General features: G+C 39.0%; 2 protein-coding genes across 2 annotated transcripts; one reads left to right on the forward strand and one right to left on the reverse strand.

Annotated features, from left to right (window-relative positions):
- The first annotated feature begins 247 nt into the window (after positions 1-247).
- Positions 248-10,615, forward strand: LOC137265520 (E3 ubiquitin-protein ligase RNF103-like). The gene is made up of 3 exons (XM_067800934.1): positions 248-769; positions 1,671-1,920; positions 4,272-10,615. Exons 1-3 carry the CDS (start codon positions 541-543, stop codon positions 5,818-5,820), a joined length of 2,028 nt encoding a protein of 675 aa, XP_067657035.1. The 5' UTR covers positions 248-540; the 3' UTR covers positions 5,821-10,615.
- Positions 10,616-13,153: 2,538 nt separating this feature from the next.
- Positions 13,154-19,839, reverse strand: LOC137264852 (nuclear receptor-binding factor 2-like). The gene is made up of 3 exons (XM_067800198.1): positions 19,728-19,839; positions 18,630-18,714; positions 13,154-17,215 (listed from the first exon to the last, which is right to left on the reverse strand). The coding sequence occupies exons 1-3, from the start codon at positions 19,746-19,748 to the stop codon at positions 16,578-16,580; spliced, it is 744 nt and encodes a 247-aa protein (XP_067656299.1). The 5' UTR covers positions 19,749-19,839; the 3' UTR covers positions 13,154-16,577.
- Positions 19,840-22,851: the final 3,012 nt, after the last annotated feature.

The raw sequence follows: 22,851 nt of genomic DNA on the forward strand, positions 1-22,851 counted from the left end.
CTCCACACCAGCACCTCATTTGGAACCGTTGTTACGACGGGGTTATCGCTGTTCGGAGCTTGATAAAGACACAGCTGTTGTGGTCACCAGCACTTTTGGATTTTGATACTACAGCATTTGAATTTTCGTCAGTGAAATATGTGTTCAGATAGAGCCTTGGAAACAAATGAAATAAATTTCAAGGACAGTTTGTGAAGGCAGGCATAAGTCGTATGTGGGTATAGCACCTGTGTCACGTGATTGCATTATTTACATCCGCCATCTTGGGTAGGGTCAGGGGTCGTCAGCTTTTGGGGCGAAGCGGGTCGAGAACGGCGAATAACACGGCCTAAAGTCAAAAGAGACCTTTAACAACCATCTAGTAGGACAACAGAGGAAACCAAGAACTTCGAAAGGTACTTTAACAGAGATGTAAACGCAAGCAAACATGGTATTCAAGCGTATACTGCATCGGTTGACGTGTCACTGAACTGTCAAAGTTATCTGACGTAACCAAATACAATCTTGTCGGGAGTGGACTGTCTACATCAAAGCGGCAAGATGTGGCTGAAACTTTGTCTCCTATTGATCTACATCGTCGTGCTATTCATCCTGGCTCGCATGTTGGAAGCAATCAGCTGGTATGAAACCGGAGCCTTATCAAAGAGGTTGCTGGACCCGATGACTTTGTCCGTGATGAAACTCAAGGCCTTGTTGGAACAGCGTGGTGTCGGCTTTGAAGGGGTTGTGCTGGAAAAATCAGACCTCACGGAACTAGTGGAAGGGTCTGGTACGTGCAACCAACTCTGTGTTCACCAGCTAACCGTTTTTATATGTTATTTATGTCTTGCATTTTTACTGAAGATTTAATGATATTTTAATGATGTTTTACTCTCATCGCCCCGTCCCTAGTGCAGTACTGTTGCCATGGCAATATCAGATCTACTGGTTTGTAAATTGCATCTGACTTTTGCCCAGGGCAAATTATTGCCAACAACCAGTGATTGTTTAGGCATAATCTTGACTGAATTTAACATTGCACATCTTCTGCAGAAGGTAGAAATATTTACCTGTTAAAATGTGTTGTAAAATTGACTCTTTGTGCAAACTATTAAACAATATGTCTTCAGCACTGGCCGATACAGCTTTTTTTGAGAAAGGAGGGGTGCACATTTCAGAAAAGGGTTCATGGGTTCACTGTTCATTATCACCTGTTTCCAAGAGAGTTTCAATGGTCATTTAATAAGCTTTCAGGACAAATAGGGGATGTACATACCCAAGCACATACACCCACCCATCCCATCTGGATCTGCCTCTGTAGAGATTAATAATGAACTGATGTTGTAAACATGAGAAGGCAGATTTAACAGAGCCCTTGTGTAATTCCATAGCAGAAACCACTGTAATCATTCTACAAGATATAGGCCTCCATATTCTGAAGCTGACACGGAAATTATAGAGTTTGGAATAGGGAGCATACCATAGAATTGACATCACTCTGGCAGAATTTGTTCTTTGTGTGGGTTACTTTGCATAGGGTGCCATTATGGTAAGGCCAAAAAGTAGTGATAGTCACAAAGAGTCGCATTCCATTATCCTGTTGACTGGTAAACCTAGCATTTTTTATAAAACAGCCATGGTTGCCATGGTTACCAGTGTTATCATTATTGACTGGTTTGAATTAACTTTAGGTCCAGTAACAGATGAAGAGGTGGTGAGTGCTGCTCGTGAGGAGGAGACATCCGCTGTCACCAATTTCACCTCAGGTGCTCATTTCTTCGAACAAGTGGAAGATGCCAAGGACAGTGTTTGGTTGATCCAGGTTTACAACATGCACAGAACACCAGTCTTGCTTGGAGATTCCCGCTGGAAGAGCATCAGGAAAAAGGTGTCAAGATTCGGAGTCCGAGCTGGAATACTTGACTGCTCACTTGACATGAGGTAACCATCATGTTCTTTGCGTACATGTTGCATGGATGACATACTTTATCCTTTGAGGATCTGGTTTATATTAGAGTGGATCTTCAGCAGCCCAAGCTAGTCATAAGAGGTGTCAAACGAGATCAGATGTTCAGGCTTGCCAACCTGGTTGACACATGTCATCGTATCCAGGTGTGTAGACCGATGCTCATGCTGTCAACTGCTTGATCATCTGGCCAGGACTTGATTACTTACAGACCACACTCGCTTAGCGGGAATGTTGTAGAGTGCAGTGTTGAACAACTCACAAGCAAAACAAAAGCATTGCAGAGATGCCTCCTTTGAAACCTGTAATCACAGGCATGAATCCAAGATTGGTTCATACCCTGTTTCTATATGTGACTGCAAGATAACGATGATCACAGATTTTACCTAAGTGATAAGTGACAAACGTTTTTAAGAAATTGGTTTGCCTCACATGCGAAGCTCTGATAAGCCATAGTATAGCTGAAACATTGCTTAAACCAGATTCATTCATCTCTTACGAAAATGCTCTCATCCTATGGAGCTTGTCTCATACCTGTATTAGTGCTGCAACCACACTGCGTAAATGCTGGATTCCCACTAATTGTAATTACCTTTGTGCTTTGTATATAAGTGTATGCACCAACAGTAAAGCTAATTTATGATTTATAACACGTTTTTATTTATCACTGGACTTGATTCATTTCAAAATATGACTATTTTCATGGAAAGTGATGTCAAACATTCGGAAATCAAAATCAAAATATTGAAACTAGGCTTCCTTTGAACACTGCTAGTATGCTCATACAGAGCTGTACCATGTATCGTTGTAATGACCACGTTTCACAATATGGAGTTCAACCTGATGTACAGAGGTATCAACAAATCTGTTTGGTCAAAATGTTAAAGAAAAGGATTGCAGATTGTTTGGGTATTCAATCAAATCAGCGAGTCTGACCATCTGATTCAGATAGTTGCCTCTTACGACAGTCTTTGGTCACTGATGACCAGTTCTAACCCAGACCATCCCAGACCTTGATGTTAGAGGCAACTAACACAGTGTCTATTCTAGGACGCGGGATTCGCGCTAATAATGATCAAATCACCCCTCATAAAAACAACAGAGCACGAGCTGTCATGCATAGTAAATTGCTCCATCAAAAAACATACGCAAAAGCTTTATATTGACAGGAATGACTTTTTAAATCGAAGTCAGCCACCGAGTCAAGTTCGAGTGTAAACATGTAGACATAACAGAGTGACCTCCCTTGGTAAAAACCACTATTGGCACTGGGGAAACGAAATTCCATTCATATCAGTATGAAAGTAGATCACATTTTTCGATGAAGGTATGATTTGATTAATTAATTAATTGACGTTAGACTATGAACTCTAAACATAGTGCATGTGTACAACGCTTGCTAGAAACAGTTTAGTGGATCCTTTTTAGAACATTAGTTCGTTTTAGCTTAGTTTTCGAAATCAGACAATATTATCACTTGAAGTTGCAGACGACAAATGAATACAGAATTTTTATTTAGAACGGTTTGTGGTAATTTGGCGCGAACAATGTCACGCAAAAGAATGAGAATAACTGACTTTTTTGCTCAAAATACCACTGAGAAAGCAACAGTGATAGTCACGTCTCCCCAGACCGATACGTCTGTTTAGGAGACGTGTGATTCGAAAAGCAAGCAAAACCCCGAGATTGACCCCAGTCCCTCCGACGCTAAAAAGGACCGAACCGAGTGTTTTTCAGAAAAAAAATATGGTTGAAAGAATGGCCATGGCTCTTTCATAATGAGCTTGGTGCTGTGATATATGACTACTGTAGCCAAAATAAAATGAGCAATGGTTTCACTGGTGGCGGTTGCAATAACTTTCGTACATCCACACTATTTTGAAAGACGGTAATTCAGGTATTCCCCCCTACATTTTCCAAATGCCCACTCTTTTCTTTGTGAGGAGGCGACAAATCCCCCCCTAGATGTTCAGTTCTAGAATAGACCCTGCTAACAGAATAGGATGGTTAGTCTTGCTTACTTGTTTGACCCATGTCATTTTATCCCATTTGTGTAGTTTGATGCTCATGCTGTTGGTCACTGGATTGTGTGGTCCAGACTTAATTATTAACAGACTGCTGCCATATAGCTGGAATAATAAGTGCTAAGCAATAAACAAAAGTAACGCATTAAATTTTGTTGAAATCGCAGTGATCACATTTACTAGCAATTATTATTTTCAGTTTTTGATTTGGCAGTAAATGTCTTAACAGTTCTGTTCAAGCTGATAGAAATTTACATAGGATTGAATCTATTTCTCTTTGTAATTTAATGCTTATATTGTAGATACTGTCTCAGCAAAGGTTGGCACACCTCTCGACTTCTGTTGGCTCTACCAGGAGAGTTTGAGGCCAAGTCCAATGTTCACATTCACACCTACGATGGACCCACAAAGACAAACCTGCTGTATAACTGGATACGAGAGAAGTTGGATGGCAAAGTTGAAAAAATAACCCACACCAAACAGTTTGTTGAGGAATGGTACCAGTTCAAAGATCCATTCTTGAATCCTGAAATTCGGACAGTCTACTTCACGAATCAGAAAAACATACCAATGTTTTATTCAGCGCTGAGTGTGAAGTTCCCAGGCAGGGTCAAGTTTGGTACGGTAGACACCAGATCGTCAGGTGGCAAAGAAATCATGAAGTACATGGTCATGAGAAATAGAACCAAAGCTGCTATACCGTCCTATATGATCATTACAGCTGAAAAAAATGTTTTGTATGGGACCAAAAATGGTGAAAATCTTTCGTTTCCTGCAATGGAAAATTATTTCAAGACGTTGTACCCTTGCTTAAATGATATATTCATTGTTAGTTTCATTATGACCAATGTTTTGTCAATTTTCGAATTATGTCTTGTGCAAGGAACAATATTTAAACGCTTGAAAAGATTCTTGTGGTATTTTGTTAAGTGTAATGTTGTTCTTATTATGTTGTGGCTACCCATTGTAGGAATATTTCAGTTGCCCCATCTAGACAGAGTTCCTCTTTGGTTGCTGAAATGTCTGCGGATGATTTCTACCACTAACATGGCTGCACATATGAGAAAAGACCTCTCGTTTTACACGTTACATTCAACTGTCCTTACATCTGTGTTTATTGCCTACACAATTTTGGTTGGTTTTATTGAGTATAAGCGTAAAGGTGGTGAAGATGAAGCAGAAGAAGAGGATGAAAATTTCTGGAATTTTGCTGAAATGAGGACCCTTGAACATCTGATACGTCCAGTGGATCCTTTCAGTGGTCGTTTACAACCCTCAGAGCTTGGAGTGAACTTTCTAACAGGACGTTTATTCAACCAAGTTCGGCCAGTTATCTCCCTTTCATATATTCCTGATCTTCCAAGATGGCGCTGCCAACTTCCTTCCCCTGCTGAAGACACAAGTAAAGTGTGTGAGTGTTGCAAGCCAATAGAATGCCCTGATAGTGAAATCAGAGAAGAAACCTGGCCCAACAAAAGGACTGGCAGTTGGTCTGAAAGCTCACAAGACAACACAGCCACCCCGGACATCTCCTCACCACCGTGTCTTGACAATCTTAGTGGTCAGCTTCCATCCAGTCCAGAAAAGACAATAACCTGTACATGTAAATTAAGCTGTCCTGACAAACCGCCAATTGATCCAGCCATCCCTGAAGGCTTTCTACCAGCGACCCAGTGCGTGATTTGCCTGGACGACTACAGGTTTGGTGTGATGCTGTGCGGGCTGCCTTGTCTCCACACGTTCCATGAAGACTGTATAGTCCGCTGGCTAAACAAAGGACACCATTACTGTCCCATGTGTCGGTGGCCGGCTTATAAACTCAAGGCGGAAATGCACCTTCTTTCAGAGTGATTAGGAAGTGTGGCTTTTGTTATGTTTTCATTTAACTGTTAATTTAGGCTAGAGTTCAATTGCATACATATATCGATGCATATATAAGTGTAGTGGCAGCGTTTGGAGGGTTTATGTATTTTACAGGAATGCATATCACATTTGAAGGTAAACTGATGTCGCCTAGTACTTGAATTGTACTGTCTCCTGTCTGGGTCATCACATTTGTATTGATTTGGAAAGAGCTCTACCCGTGTTTTACACCCCTCTTTTTACTTAGAATATTTCCACCTTCCCTAGTGTAATATTCCAACACTGAAACAAGTTCATTGATTGTTTTGTTATACCTGTTCAAGATTATTGAATGTATATCTAGGGTGAGGTATGCATGTCAGTTCGTAATTTTAGCTTTTGATTGGGGTGGGGGATCGAGCTGAACTCTTACCTGTTGATTTATTTCACATTTAGAAAGAAAGACTGACAGTACCTTGCTATATTGCAGCTAAATTGATATGAAATCAAACAACATAAAATGTACTGTTATATTCAGCTGTAGCTGTTGTACTACATCACACCTATCACATGTTCCTCCTGGGCCCTCTTTCTTGAAACGTTCTTAATCCTAAGAATTCTCAACTTTGATCCTAGCCAATGTGTTGAGGAAGGGCCAAAGAAGTCTGTAGGGCTCCGAATGTTTCGAGAATAGTTCGTATCACTTGTATCAGAGGTGGTTGTTGGGACAAGATGAAGTAACAGTAGTTCTTTACATGATGATCATGCAAATTGTGTTGCCATATAGTGATGTACTCAGTAATCATGGACATTTTGCAGAGAGATGACCCCAACAGCCTTATCTCCAAAAACACAAAGACCACCTTTTCCCACTCAAGCATGACATTTTGGTTATATTTGAGGCATGTTTGCTTATAAACCTAGTTCATAGCGTAAAATATATTAAATGTAGCCATGATGTGAGACCTGAGGTTGTTGATAATGTGCTACTTTCATGGTTACTCATTATTGGATAAGTGTCAAAGTGCATGTCTTTTGGGCTGTTTTGTTTTCTGTTCCAATGACACTCTTTCCATGGAAACACTTTCCTGTTTTGTTGAGGGTTTGTAGAACACTGCACATGCCATTTTCACTCTCAGAACAAAATTCAGCTGTTGATTAATTTTATGTTTGCAGTCATTTTATAATTTTATATTTTTATTTTATCAGTGGAATCACTTCACTTTGTTCAAGTTCACTTTCTCCTCCTTGGTGCTGCTTATTCTTAATCAGGTCAATACCCGTGCTTGTCATAGAGACAGCTAACAGGATCGGGTTGTAAGGCTCACTGACATTGGCCCCGTTTCACAAAGCTCTCGTAAGTCTAAGATCTACTAACTTTTCTGATAGCATTTGAACCACCTATGTCACAATATAGGAGGTAAGAAAGCTACGAGATCTTAGGCTTATGAGACATTTGTGAAACAGGACCCTGGTTTGCACGTTATTATAAATAGATGAATGCTTGTGCTGTTTATATGATGCTGTTTATGCTTGGTTATATACAGACTGTCATCACATAGCTTGAATTTGCTGAGTATGGTGTTAATAAACTGTGGCCAAACCAAACTAATCAAGTCAACCACCTGTACCGATTGCTTGAGTTGAACAGACATAACAAACTGTTATTTATTCAGCCCAGAACATGTCCCTCAGTAAAGACCAGAGATAAGAAACATTATGTACAAGCGCTGCAGAAAATAAGAAATTTCATTGTTTTATTCTCCTTTTTTTCGCATGCAGTGTGTTATTTCAAAAGTGATTCAGTAATCTGGAAATGAGTTGATTTCAATGGGAATGTTTGAGACAAGATTGTTATATTAGAATTGTATTGCAAATAGACCAGCATAAATATTGTAAATTCATTCTGTAGCTAATTTTATTCATTATACAATTACACTTTCCTTTCTTACGTGTCAGTCTATTATTTTTTTTCTATCATTTTATGAACAGTCATAGGCATTTGTTACCATGGTTACGTATATGTCATACAGATGAAATGTGATATAAGCTTTATCATATTTTTGTGAACTGAACTGAAAAAGAGTTGTGATTTTGATATATTTGTTTCATCACTTCAGAGTGTTAGTGGAACTGTTACTGATGGCAACTGTTAGGAAGAAGTGCAATAAGTGTTGGTTACAACAGGTTTTCAGCATGGCTGGTTTTCTTCTAGTTACTGTCAATTAACTCTGAGAATTATTAGACTGTACCTGTCATACCAGGTATACGCCCCTTCACATTTATTTTGAATGGACAGGAACCAAATAGAATCAGTCAGATAGAAATTATATCCAAAATTCAGGAGAGAATTCAAAATATACAATTTTTTCAAACTTTGAACATTTTGACCTGAAAAGTTTTAGAATGCAGTTCAAATTTCCAGGTATATCCAGGAATTTTCATTCTACCTCAAGTGTGAACGGGGTTTAAAGAATATCTAGAATGTCAAGGTGTTTTGGATCTTTTCATAGAACATCCTTTGAACTTAATCCTCTGTTTTGATGTACTCTTGATTCTCAGAGCTTGTGTATATTGTATTTGTATAAATGATCTCTGGTTTATGGCTATCCTTTTTTTTGACAAATCTCAGATTCTGTAATGACTTTGAAAGGAAATGAGAGAGCAGTGATAGAAATGCCATTTTTTCAAAGGTTGGCACTGGACGCATGCTTGAAAATTTTTGTGTGTTTGTGGAAAACCGTATGCCACACCTTTTTGATGATCTAGTGAACTTTAAATATCACAACAATTATGTTGTCTAAATTTATTGCTTAATAAGTCAGTAAACATTATGAAAACCTGTAAAATTGAGATCTGGATCTCCTGAACATTGTCATGATAGCAGGCATAGTTCAACTTCATTTGTCCTGGACCCACAAACTAACCCACAAACTATGTTATCATCCAAAATGGGATTTACTGTCATTCACACTAGCATTCAAAATTCCCACACGTTAAGCTGTGAGATCAAGAGTGACATTGAGAAACATTTTGATGTGGTGCAAAATAGGCTTGGATTCATTTGAGTTGGTCAGATTTATTGCATCCTCCATTTAAACAGTTGTTATGAAATGTTAGTATTAATTCGCTGTCAGGGCATATTGAAAATATGCAGTATCATCTGTGCGATGGCTTGCAACATATTCAGCAGTTGGTCCCTGGAAAAGAAACAGATGTTTGGTAAGATGGATGGAACATATTTTAAAACACTTTGTTATGTGGTCTGTTTCCTGAAAAAAAAAGGGGTAAAGAAACGAATCTGACAGTATATATTCATGATCAGCAGTTATTTTTCTGATATCAAAACCAGGAAATAATGTAATATTAAAGTTGTGGTGAAAACATGTTAAATTAAACCTATTTCCAAACAACAGTAATGAATGAATATGCAAAATTATTTGTCATGTTCACTTTTTGAAAATATAGGTTAGGTTTATCTGCAAAACAAGAAAGTAGTCTGACCCTTTATCTAAGAATTCCACTCATTCATTGTAAATCTGAATTTTCTACTCATATTAACATTCTACACTTTGTACACATACATGTACTATCGCTGAACATTGCTGCATCACCCAGTATACACTTTTTGTGTTCCTTGTTCTGCTGTTATTGACCAAAGACGACGATCTACCTTATTGTGTTAAGTAGTAACTGACCTGTTTGAGGTGTGTTAACTTTTGTTGGGAGAATAACACACTGACCCTTTGGTATTTGCTTTCCATACTAATGTGCAAAAGAATATTGTTACCATTGAGTCTGCCAGTTATGAAAAGAGAAACCTTCCTGATGTTAGACATCATGTATACATACTAATGAGAGAAAAGAGGGAATGTTCATTTATGGATATTTGCTATCAATAATGTACTTGCCATCAAAAGTTTAATATCCTTGCCATCAAAAGACTCATGTAAAACACTCACTCTGTTATGCATATGTACATATATATTGCTACAACAAAGATTGATTTCTCCACTGACTTGGGGGAACCAGCTGCAAACTGTATGCAGATGAATTGCACGAGGATTGTGCATCAAATTACTCTAAATCCTGTGCAGATATTGTGCATGAGAACAGCTGTGTTTTGGTGGAAAATTTTGTTTAGAAATCACCAGTTTTCATGGAATTTTATTATTTTTCGAACTAATGAGAATAATGTTTTCAACATTACTAATTAGTTTTACTGTACATCAGTTCATGTGTAAACAAATATTTGGTAAGATGAAACAGTATGAAGTAGTTTGCAAACTTTAGTTTAGTACAGTTGACTGAAGTAAGTGGTGACATTTACATTTCAAAACTTTTGATGGGAAGTACATAACATACAGACTAGAAGGTATTAAGACTATTTAAGTGGATAAGCGTGTTTATTAAGACATGCTGTTTGTACTGTGAAAAAAGGACATGAATATGTATGTGAATGGTCGTCATACATTGTTTGATCCTGGGCTATGTACATGTGTAACAGTGTGTATATGTAAGCACTGTCAGCATGTGTTTGTGCAATGTAGGGATGAGAACCTTCTGCAAATTGTCAAGGATGCCCTTTGTGATATTTGCCAATACAATATAGGCATAAGTAACAGAGCCTGACAGAGTTTTCTGATAACAATATTCTCGTCCCTGTTTGTTGGTGCAAGATAATGCAGGATTGGATTTTCTTTGAGTAGCTAATTCATCTGTTAACAGATAGTAACATATTCTCTTACTGATCCTCTTCCTGATGTTGACCTACTTTGTTGATAATAAAGGCTGTGCAAATGTTGGATGGTTTTAGCCTCTATTCTTTAAAAATGTTGGCTGGCTGACTTACTGAGTTTGTGCAGCCCATTTCTGATGTTCCCTGCCATGATATTGCTGGAATATTGCTAAAAATGGCGTAAAACCAAACTCACTCACTAAACGAATGTTTCAATTGATCCCACACAACCAAGGTCTGATGGGGCTACACAACTTACAGTCGGAAGTCTATATTATGGTATGGGAGTAGCACCTGGTCACGATAAGCAGTAGCTGTGAGGATGACCAGAACTCGGGAATGGTTGTTCCCACAGAAAGCACCCTACACCATGCAACTTCAGCTCCCGAATCTGTCGACTTCCTGTACACAACATTGGGCACACCGTTCATGACGTCATGTCCAGACTATGCCGGTCATCCGCGAGTCCTTTTTTAGCTATATTTTAGCAATACCACGGCAGGGAACATCAGAATGTTGGGGGCGAAGGGGAAGCCTTGTGGTTTAAATGTTTGCTTGTCACGCCGAAGACCTAGGCTTGATACCCCACATGGGTACAATGTGTGCAGCCCATTTCTGATGTTCCCTGCCATGATAGCTGGAATATTGCAAAAAATGGCGTAAAACCAAACTCACTCACTTTATGAATATTTCAATAGATCCCACTTAACCAAGGTCTGATGGGGCTGTACAACTTATAGTTGGAAGTCTATATTGTGATATGAGAGTTATGGTCACCTTAGCGCTAAGATCGCTTTGTAAGATGCACTGGTTGTTCTGAACAGTTTTGAGATAAGGTTGCTTAACACAGTACTGGTTTGGGATTTTCATGACGTATTTGATCCAGAATTCCCAAATATGATATATTAGGTTAGTTTTCCTGTCAAAATATACTGAGTCAAAAAGGAAACTTCACATTCTTTCTTCAGGGCACTATGAAAGAGCAGGAGATGGTAAGATGGTTAAATTGTTATTATTTCATTGCTGAGATCTGTGTGATGTACTCGATACACTGACAGTGCCACAATCAGTTCCATTAGGCTACACCGCCGTTCCAAAACATGGTCAAGTCACAATATCTCAGTTCAATATTGTGCATGGCCACCCCACGCATTTACCACTGCCAAACACCGTCTCCTCACCTACTGCCTTATGCTTGTGAACATGTGGTTGGGGATTCTGTACCATTGCTCTTGCAAGGCAGCGCCAAGTTCTTGCAAATTCTGAGGTTGGTTCCTACGACCATGAAGCCTTCTCCCAAGTGCATCCCAAACATGCTCTATTGGATTAAGGTCAGGGGACCTTGATGGCCAGTCCATGACATTGATTCCAGCGTTTTGAGGGAAATTTTGTGTCAACATCTTGGTATGCGGCCGAGCATTTTCATGCTGGAACTGTAGACATGGGCCTTGAACCTCAATGAAAGGAACGATTTCAGTGGGGAGCACCTGGTCGCAGTAAGCGCAGCTGTAAGGTTTCCAGGGATGACCAGAACTCGGGAACAGCTGTTCCCACAGAAAGCGCCCTACACCATGCAACTTCAGCTCCCAAATCTGTTGACTTCCTGTACACAAAATTGGGCATACCATTCACGGCGTCGTCTCCAGATTGTATGCCTGCTGTCCGCAAATCTGAGGGTAAACCTGGATTCATTGCTATAGACAACTCAATTCCACTCTCTCTGGGTCCATCAGAGGTGACGTTGGGCCCACAGCAGATGTTGACATTAATGAACGGTGTCAATATTGGCCCACGATGTGGACGTCGAGAATGGAAATTGGCAGCCACCAACCGATTTCGAATGGTCTGTGAGAATGGTCTGTGACCTCTTAACATCTCAGCCCTGGTCCGTGTAGCCGGCAGAAATCTGTGACGTAGGATGATTTGACGGTCTTCTGCTCGTGATGTCACACGTTAACGACCGGACCTTGAGCGTTTAAAAGTGGTGCCAGTTCGTTGTAGATGACCTCGCAAGTCATACACAGTATGACGGCTGCATCCCATTGCTCATGCAACGTCAATAACTGAACTTCCTGCTTGCAGCATGCCAACAGCACGTTCACATTGCACATTTGACAATCGTGGCATTGAAAGTACTGTTAGAACTGTGGTTTTACAGTGTTTTTTCAATTCTTGAGGCCAATGCAAACACGTGCAAATGAAGAAAACTTCAATGCGAAGATCACGTGATCGACTGCACAAGCAAAACCTGATTTTGGCACTAACGTCATTTGCATGACAAATGGATGGGGTTGAATGGGTTTTGCTAACGTTTATCTAGAGTCGAAAGATTGGAATAACCATTTCGGATACATAGATGTATCATCAGAGAAAAATTATTCATTTTTTAAAATTACATTTTATGAAGTTTCTTTTTTGACTCAGTATACGGGTTGTCTTAGAATTCCTGCATTGTGGACAGCTTGTCTGGATTGGTGGAGCGGATGATATGTTATTTCAAGAACGGTGATGACTTGGCAGTTGAAAAAAATTTGAGAAAACTTCTAATGTATGTTTTTCTTCTCGTTTATTTTAGATTTTATGTTTTTCTGGCCTAAATTCACAAGGAACACAATGAATCAAAATTCTCACATGAATCCCATTTATTTTCAAGAAAAAAACATAAAACAAATTTGAAAATCAATCATAATCAGAAACACCAGATTAACTAAGATGCCTAAGTAAATGAGTTTCCTGTCCTCGTAAAAACACACACTTGGAAATGTTTTACAATATTCCAACAGACAAACATACACTGGCTATTTATTAAGATTAGACATTTTTTCCACAATCACAATATTCCAAACGGCAATCTATGTTCCTTCACACATTTTTGGCATATATTTAAGCAATATTTAAGACCTTGTGAAATGAAATGAGGTACGTTCTTGAAGTTATGAATTGAGCAACTGACTATTGCAGGATCTAGCCACAATGCACTGCTTGATATCAGTGTTAGAACCTACTTTGAAACATTGTCCATCCATACATTGTTATCCTTTGCAGCCTAAATTCCTCTCGAAGAATACACAACGCTATCCCCATGCAGTGTGGCACCCGAGTTGACATGTTGAAGTTAATAACATGCCCATCATGCTCGTCCAATTGTAAGCATGGTGGCGATATTGCTCACTGTAAGGATGGTATCTTGTACTCTCCATGTTAAAGGGGCTACTTCAGCACTAAATACCAGCCAATGGCAAGAATAGTACAAGAAGACACATGCTACTTAAGAGCAACTGGGGGTTACAAAATCCCATCACCCGACGCCCAATACAAGTCACTTATCACTTTGGGCAATCAAATACTGGAATCTTAGATTTCTGTGGGCTACTAAATAATTTCCACTTACGGTTTCACTTGGTATTTTCTCAAAATGAAGCTATTAAATTTTGCAGTGATAATGAAATAGGATTAACTTTATCACTTTCTGATAACTAGTCCAGTAAACATCAACATTTAATATCATGTTGATCGATCTTTCATAATTTCAACATCATAATTACGTCATAAAAATCAGGGCGTGGGGAAAATGAATCAGGTCAAGTTACTTCTTTGCAGTCACTTGCCCTGTGGCAAGTGGCTTTTAAAAACAGTCCTGAACTTGATGTCAGACCTCATCTCATGGAATGACTGGATGCTTAATTGAATGAATAATGAAAGCCAACTTCTTGATGAAAAAAATGCTCTAGTCAGTTCTGAGAACAGCGAGAATTATGGGGACAACAGGTCTTTGATGGCATTTAGAAGTGATACACGTAAGGAAGGGAGTATTTTATGGATGTAATTTCCTTTTTATGACAAAGAAGTAAGGAAATACCCCGAAACATTGTGTTCCTCATATTAAAGAAGTTGAAATCCATAAACCTCTCTACCTTAGGGACAATCCTTACAAAACATCCAGTTGCTAGGGTCACCCCACTTAACTACACATGATTAGGAGAGGAACGAAACACAATGAGGTTGTCAATCCATAAAATGTGTTCCTCTTCATCGTACCGCCTTCCAAATGCCACTTAAAACAGTTACACAGGATGATAAATGTGACAATAGTTCGCTAGTCCGCTATATTTAAAATATATTGACTCGTATGCATCAGAGAAAGACTTCCTGGTGAATCTAGAAGCAGCTTCAGCTTTGGACCTTGCTATGATAATCTAATATTTACATGCAATGACAGACTTGACAAAATAATACATGTCAGATTCATCTGACTTGGAATGTAGTAAAGACAAAGTGCTTTTCACATGACACCGAGAGTATTGACCATCTGAATAGGACTTCAGTTTATCACAGTGAGGGAGAAGTGGAACACTAGTACTTGATGCAGACTGTGGTCAGTTTTGTAGTAATACTGTTTGAATAGTATTCGAGTTATATCACAGAGTGTCAGGTTGTAGTGGAAGGAACTCCCAATGTGATGCTGCTCAAGGAGGTACACCACACTGTGAGAGCTGCAAGAACTGTTAATGTTGTTGAGCCTAGAAGTATGGTCTGGGTGATCCTGTGATATGCACCCATGATCACAGGTTGCTGGCACAACTAAGGGACATAACTCTTCACAACAAACTGTGACTAGGGGATTAGCCATGCTGCAAAATGACAACATTTATCACTTGGTAAGACTAACAAGAGGTACAGTACACAACACTAAGTTGTTGTGTGACTCGGCTATCATAACCTGGAAACTATGGACCACAACTCTGAACATCAAGTCAAGGCCAAGGAGAATAGCCCACATATACACAGAAATGTCTGTCTCTGAGAACCTTAACGTGCTAAACAGTCACCAAACACATCAATCATAATTAACAAAGAGTAGCTTCTAAAAATATTATTGACAAGCAACATAGTTTTAATATCAAATCGATACCACTCTATGTCTCAGTGGATTCTTGATATACTGTCTTTAATGTCATAATCTTAATTAAACTTCATTAACACTATACTCCAGCTAGAAACTTACAACCTTCAAACAGACATTTCAGACGAAAGACCTAGGCTTGAAATGCTACCTTAAGCTGAACCATGTATGAACCTTGTGAGGATCTGGGTTGGATGTTGTTATTAGACACCCATGTCATATAACGTGACCAACTTTATCTGGTGGTCAGACTCCCTGATTGGACTGATGCATCTCACGGTATCCAAATTGTGAAGATCTATGCTTATGATGTCTGTTACTGTCATATAGCTGGTATATTGCTGAATGTAATGTCAAACAAATTAGAGTTGTCTGCATGTCACTAATATTCAATAACCCAGATCATGGTAGCAGTGGAGAAGACCAGTGGTTAAAGCGTCTGTTCATCACACTGAAAGCCCGGGTAAAATGTGTGAAGCCCATTTCTGGTGTTCCCTGTCACAGGATTGCTGGCATATTGCTAAAACCATAGTCGCACACTGCTACCCGTCAGTTTTTGGCTGATATGCAAAATTCCATTCTTGAGTGCTGTGTATCACTACTGCAAAAAATGACACGTTGGTTCTTTTAAACAAGTAAAACTTAAATAACATGAAATTGAGCACACAAGCAACAAGAGCTAGGAACCATAATGATGAGATTCCGACTTGATGCCAGATTAAGCAATGTAGAGCTATCAATGAAAATAAATTGCTCTTTTTCTAACAAACTTGAAGTGTGTATATCAGTACATATATATTCTAGTTGTCTTGTTGAAATGTTTTATCACATCACGAAATACCACTGCCATGACAACTATGACTATCCATATTGCTACATTCAATGTTCATGTTCAAAAAATAAAATTTAAAAATAACATTATTCTAAATTTGTTAATATTTACAAGCTGATGAGACATTTTAAATCAAAATATTAATTTTCAGTTTCTACTTTGCAAGTCTGAAAGGGCATATCATAATTAATAAAATAACTCAAGCAATTTTCATTTTGAACACAAACTAAGAGATTGATCACACCCACAAAACAACTTTAAAATACATCACTGCTGCCGATTCACAAAGGAGTCTATTTCTGAGTAAGTGTATCATCTGATTGCAGCCCTTCTTGAAGCATATCCAAGTTCAAGGTCGGCATTTCAAGAGGGGGAAGGTCAAACGGAGTGAAATGGTCTGGGCTGAACACTGGTTCTGACATCACATGTTTCAATGTTTCCTTCTCCCTGAGTTGTGTGTGTAGTTGTTCATTTTCTCTCCTGACAGCGTCCAAGTCTCTCAGCAGGATTTTCACATGCTTCTGGAGCTGTTCATTGTGAGCTTTGAGTTCCCGTATGACACTACTGTCGTCGTTTGGGTTTTTAACGAAGGTCACTTGTGGAGCTGATGTCTTTGGTGAGCTGGGTTCTTGAGAGTCTTTACGTTGATTTAGGAATGCTAATAGCGTGTCTGTGTGAGTCATTGTACGGTACAAACTTGCCTCGCTAAAATGATTTGGGTCAAGGTCGCCATCGATTGTGTCAAGGTCGTCTGTTTGACAGCTCTGATTGGTCCTGTTCTCTGAACTTTTTTGAGCATTGTGAGCACGTTCAATTCTTAAACGTTTTTCAAGAATGAGCTCCTGTTGATGTAGATGGTGTTTGTGCTGCAGCCGAAGTGACTCTAGAGCATGCTCGGAGCTTGTCACCTGCATCGCTTCAAGAAGATACTCTGAAAAGATTACAACAGTTTTACTGGCATAAGTGGCAAACAAGGATAAGCTGAGCACAGACCTGTGAGCCATTGTGAGCGAAAGGCCCTAGGTTATCCGCGATCAAGTGCAGTTGCAACCCAAATCCAATGAGAGTAATATGAGCAAGTCATGTGGAGTTACACCTGGAATCAATTTCACTGTCATGCATGGCACATGCACTGGCCTACATGTGCTCTCACTTTCACAAACCATATGAGTTTGCTCATCCGTGTTTGCCAGTAAACAGTTACATACTTTACATCACAATGAAACCTTCATTTGCCGGCATCCCATTGTAACTGATCCACTACTGTGTCTATGCAGTGAGTGAAATTGTGTCAAAATATTACTGGTCAGATGGACATTCTAGCCTCAAAACTTACAACCTCTCCAGGTTACATATGCTACAGTCTGTCTGACAGATATCTGTTTCTTTGAAGGTATCTTTCATGTTTACCAATATTTCAGGAAATATGGTTGGTTTGTTGTGTAATGCCACATTCAACAATATTCCAGCTTTATGGTGTCAGTCTGTAAAAAATAAGGCCAGATAATCCAGAGATCAACATCATGAGGATCAACCCATGCAAATGGGATACAATGATGTGTGTCAACCGAATCAGTGAGCCTGACATTCTGATCCAGTAATTACAATAGACCTGTGTTTGTGAAGACCCAGTCTTCACAAATAGTTTTGAATCATTTGAGTTAGTCAGATTTATCTGATTTTCCATAACATTAAACATAGTGAGTATTATTTTCATAATGTTAGTCATGCTGCCAAAGCAAACTGAAAATATTTTATCTATGACATTTCAGTTTTTACATTGTCATGGCAAATACAATCATCACTATTTCAACCACTGGCAATATTTTCATTATACACGCTATGAACTACTTGAAAGAATTCTTGCATATGGTGCTTAACATTTTTACCTCAGTGTACAAAGGGTATTGATTAAGTGCCAGGAATATGTTAAGAGAAGGCGTATACTGAGACAATACTAATATCTGTGCAGCAAATTCCCATACATATATCACTAAACAGGCCCTGGGGTAGAAGTTGATGGTTGTAGCATATTCGTCATGCTGCAGACCCATGTTCGGTACCCGGGGACTAGTCAAACTCAAACTCCTTATTAGTCAACTCCTTATTCCTAGCCCATTGTTGTTGTCACCCAGTGTGATACAGCTAAATGCGGCATAAAATCATACTCGCTCACTATCATTTAAACATTAATCATAGTATTTTGTTTAAATGTTTCATGTACAGATTCATTCACATTAAATATGAGAATTCTCTCACTCAATTATATGCTACAGGTCTTTGAACATTATCATTCTTTTTTAATAAAGTTATATGACTGACTATACTACTTGAGATTTACTCACCCGCTGCCCTTTTGTGGCAGTCAACTGCATCATCCAGCTTCCCACTCCTCACAAGGGTATCTGCTCGCCGACCCTGCTGGTGAGCCTAATACAAATTGCAAAGTGACAAAAGTCATTTTACCTACACTTAACAAATCAAAATGTTGTTCTGTTAACACAAACTTATATAGAGTGATAATGCATATGTTCAAGAGTACATCCAAGTGCTGTAATGGTGCGATTAAAGAATATGTTCGCCACCTTATTTTGTGACTACTTTACTATGTTTACCAATAATCCTTTGCTCTAATACGTTAGGTTTGTGTTCTAGAATTGAGGTTTAGGTTAGGGTTTTGGTTTTGGTTTTCTCTTTTTTTTGTGTGTGTCTGGGTAGCAAACATATCATATATCAGCTCTGATGACAGTCAGTATACATCTTGCCTGCTTGATATTTATGTATCTCGCCAACTGTGTAATAATTAAAGTCTAACAGTTACTTAGTACCCTAATTAGGCATTTTCTTTTGTATTAACTTGGTTTAAAGATCAGCCAACATTAAAATTATCATTCAAATGTACACGTTATAACGAATATCTTTAATCCATGCTGAATATTCTGAAACTGATAAAGTTTTAATCTAATGAATAACGGAAATCACAAACTGTTTAACAACGTAACAAATACTGCTGTCTCACTCTCAATGACCAAAACATGTGCCGCTCACATATATGATATACGGTATGTATATGTGTATACTGAACTTACACTATGATAGTAACGATTTCGACCTCTCGATTGTGTAACCCGAGATTTTAATGTGAAAGACTGACAATGGAAGGAAATTTGTAACAGTGCGATGTTTGCAGAACAATGAAATTATGGTTCTGCTTGATTACATGCAGACACTGTTACCCACTCTGGTTATAATACTAACAAACGATGTAGATATTCATGAATAAATTGTGATACCGAAATTGGTAACTTGTCCTGATTTGATTCAGGTATTTACCCAGTTGACTTTGTGTAATACCTGATTAGCAGCGACAAAAACAAAATCATCGTATATGACTTGATGTAATTTTTTATTTGTAACCTCTGGAGCTGCCGCCTAACCCTTACCAAATTTAGTGGCGAGTCCATCACAAGATGTTTACAATCTGTTCAGTACATTTCGGTCGTTCCCCAACCCGGAAGTAGTTCCCCGCTCCGGAAGTAGTTTCACTGGCGAGTTGACTTTTTCAATTTGTGAATCGGAAAACACGCGGACAAAGATTTATTATATCTGTAAGAAGGGTGGTGTTTCCAGTCTACACGTGGTCAATTTATGTACATCGTTTGCTTCAGAATCATAAGAGACCTTTTTAGGTATGATGATTAGTAACATATATTGATAAGATATATGATTGATGACAGGTGAATTTGGAGGACAATTTATGTATGTTGTCAGCAAAAACGTTTCCATCAGACTTAAATAGGCAACATACTATTTGCCTGATGTGTTGAATGGTTTATAATTAGTTAGACAGATTAGACGGCAGATTAACTGCGAAATATTTTAATTAAGCCCACTGTATTTTCATGGGGAATTTACAACCACCACCACATCTTAAGCATAGCTGATAGTAATTATAGTCTGATTGTATTTCCTTCACTTTGGTTGTGTATTACCAAAGGAGTACAAACAGTGATCACATTCATCAAAGAAAATTACTGGTTTATGTGAGCTAGTGAGCTTCAGTGTTTCCCCTTAACCCTCGAAAACTGCAGACACTAAGAACCCAGAACTATAAAGGTCGTGGGTCCTGATCAGGAGGTGTAGGTCCTATATTTAAATACAGTATAAATATTTGCCAGCAACAAGCTAACAAACCGAGTTAAAGATTTTAATTTTCAAATTTACACTAGGGATACTGAATGATATTTTCTGAAAAATAACACTCTTGGTTATTGGGGATGAAAAAGCTTCAACCATAAGGAAACGCAGGATGCAAAACCGAGTGGGTTTTCAGTCAGCATCGGACTTAAAGACCGACGTGGGTTTTTTCGAACGCTGTGTATGGCTACTTATACTTGGTTGTGGAAATGTCAAAACGCCTGGAAGGTCAGCAAGTTCTTCACAGGGGTTGTCCAGAGCGACTGACTGGTATGGGAAATGTGTACAGAAGTGTAAGAGGGTGTACGTTTAGCGCAGAATACGTTAGTTTGAGACTAGCGCCGTCTGTCGGCAGAGCCCGATCTTTACTCAGAGCCTGAAACAAACAAAACTGTAAAATCTCGATTACCACAATTTCTGAAAAATTAAAAACGTCTGTGTCCTCCTTTTTGTAGTATGTTTCAATAACATACAAATTTAGGAACGGTTCTTCCTGTAAATTATGTCGACCCAAGGGAGGAGCAGTATCTAGAGGCACTAGTATCAGATGGCACTGTTGCACAGGGACCTCGTATCAACCAGTTTTGTTACTGAGCCCTGTTTATATAAATTTTGGTCACCTTTACTGATGGTTTGATCCTATTTTCTTTCTAGAAGAATATGGATTCGTGGAAAAGCTGTGATGGCTAACGTGAATTCCTGTCGCTTTTGGTCAATTTTAATGATTTAGCCCATTTTGATCCAAGAAGAATATAAATAAGTTAACAGGCTGTGATGGCATATGTGAATAGCTCTCGCTTTCGGTCAGTGCTGGTGGTTTAGCCCATTTATATTCAAGAAGAATATGGACATATTAACAGGCTGTAATGGTTTATGTGAATATCTCTCCGTTACAAGTACCCGAATCTAATACAATGTCTAGTATCCAAACGTACCCTCTGTAGGTGTACCACTTATAGATAATCAAGCAGAGATCTAGGCATTTTTCTGGTTATCTTTTCCATTATCGGAGTCGACCCGTTAAGGTCCGGAGTAGATCGGTCTTCAGCAACCCATGCTTGTCGTAAGAGGCGACTAACGGGCTGGTCAGGCTCGTTGACTTGGTTGACACATGTCATCAGTTCTTAATTGAGCAGATTGATGCTCATGCTTGTGATCACTGTCTTGTCTGGTCCAGACTCGATTAATTACTGACCGCCTCCATATAGCTGGAACGTTGCTGAGTGCGGCGTAAGACTAAACTCACTCACTCACTCATTGGCGGAGTCCGACTTACGCGATCGGGTGGTCAGGCTCACTGACTTGGTTAACATATCTAATTGTATCCCAGTTGCGAATATCGATGCTCATGCTGTGGATCACTGGGTTGTCTAGTCCAGACCATATTGCTGGAGTATTGCTGCGTGGGACGTATAACTAAACTCGCTCATTAGCTGAGTCGTAATATTTATTTGATTTTGAAATAATTAAGTGGGCAGAATTAAGATATTTGAATAAACAGTGGTCAAGGGTTCGTGAACATTACCAAAGACAGACAACACGTTTTATCAGATTCTTCGTATAATAATAAACGTATCGTTATAACTGAATTAGAAAATCTCTTGTTGTACGTCATTGTGATATAGCATGTGGAAACAATCCCCTTGTATAGAAATGGAAAGCATTTCTCAGCATGTACTGAGCAATGTTTATTTTTAAGGATATTTACATTTGTTGTCTGTTTGTTTATTGTTTAAAGCCCCTTTCAGCAATATTCCAGCCAAAATTAAATAACGCGGGTTTGTAAATAATCAAGTCTGGGCCAAACAATCCAGTGATTAGCATCCTGGATGTACGCAACTGGGATCCGATCAGATCTTTTAACCGAGCCATGTGTCGCCTCTTGCCACAAGCATGGGCTACTGAAGACCGAATTCTGTCTCGGATAGGATTATAAATGGTGAATCTGGACATTGAGCAGCGCAGTCACTTTCGTCGTTCCCAAAACGTGCAACTTTTAAAAATTATTTTAACACCTCGAATGACCAATTCTCCAGTTATTCTCCGTATACTCATTATCATGTTGTTTAGGAATCAAATACTCTCACTCGCTCGATCGCGGGAATAATGTATTCGACAAAGGATATACATTGATTGCATCGACGCATGTGCCAGTAGAGAAAAACGCACACAACAGCTCACACATAACATTCACTACACGTCACAAAAAACCAGCGCTACTTCGAGACAACTTCTTTTAACGTTTGTGGGCGTGGTTTTCAATGTCACAATACTTGTCAGTGCACACGTATTGGATAGCACCAACCAAATGGGGTAAATGTGGGTTATATTTACCCACTACCGACAGTCGACTCACACAGAGAGACGACC

The sequence above is a fragment of the Haliotis asinina genome, chromosome 15, assembly GCF_037392515.1.
Source record: "Haliotis asinina isolate JCU_RB_2024 chromosome 15, JCU_Hal_asi_v2, whole genome shotgun sequence".
Classification (NCBI taxonomy): domain Eukaryota; kingdom Metazoa; phylum Mollusca; class Gastropoda; order Lepetellida; family Haliotidae; genus Haliotis; species Haliotis asinina.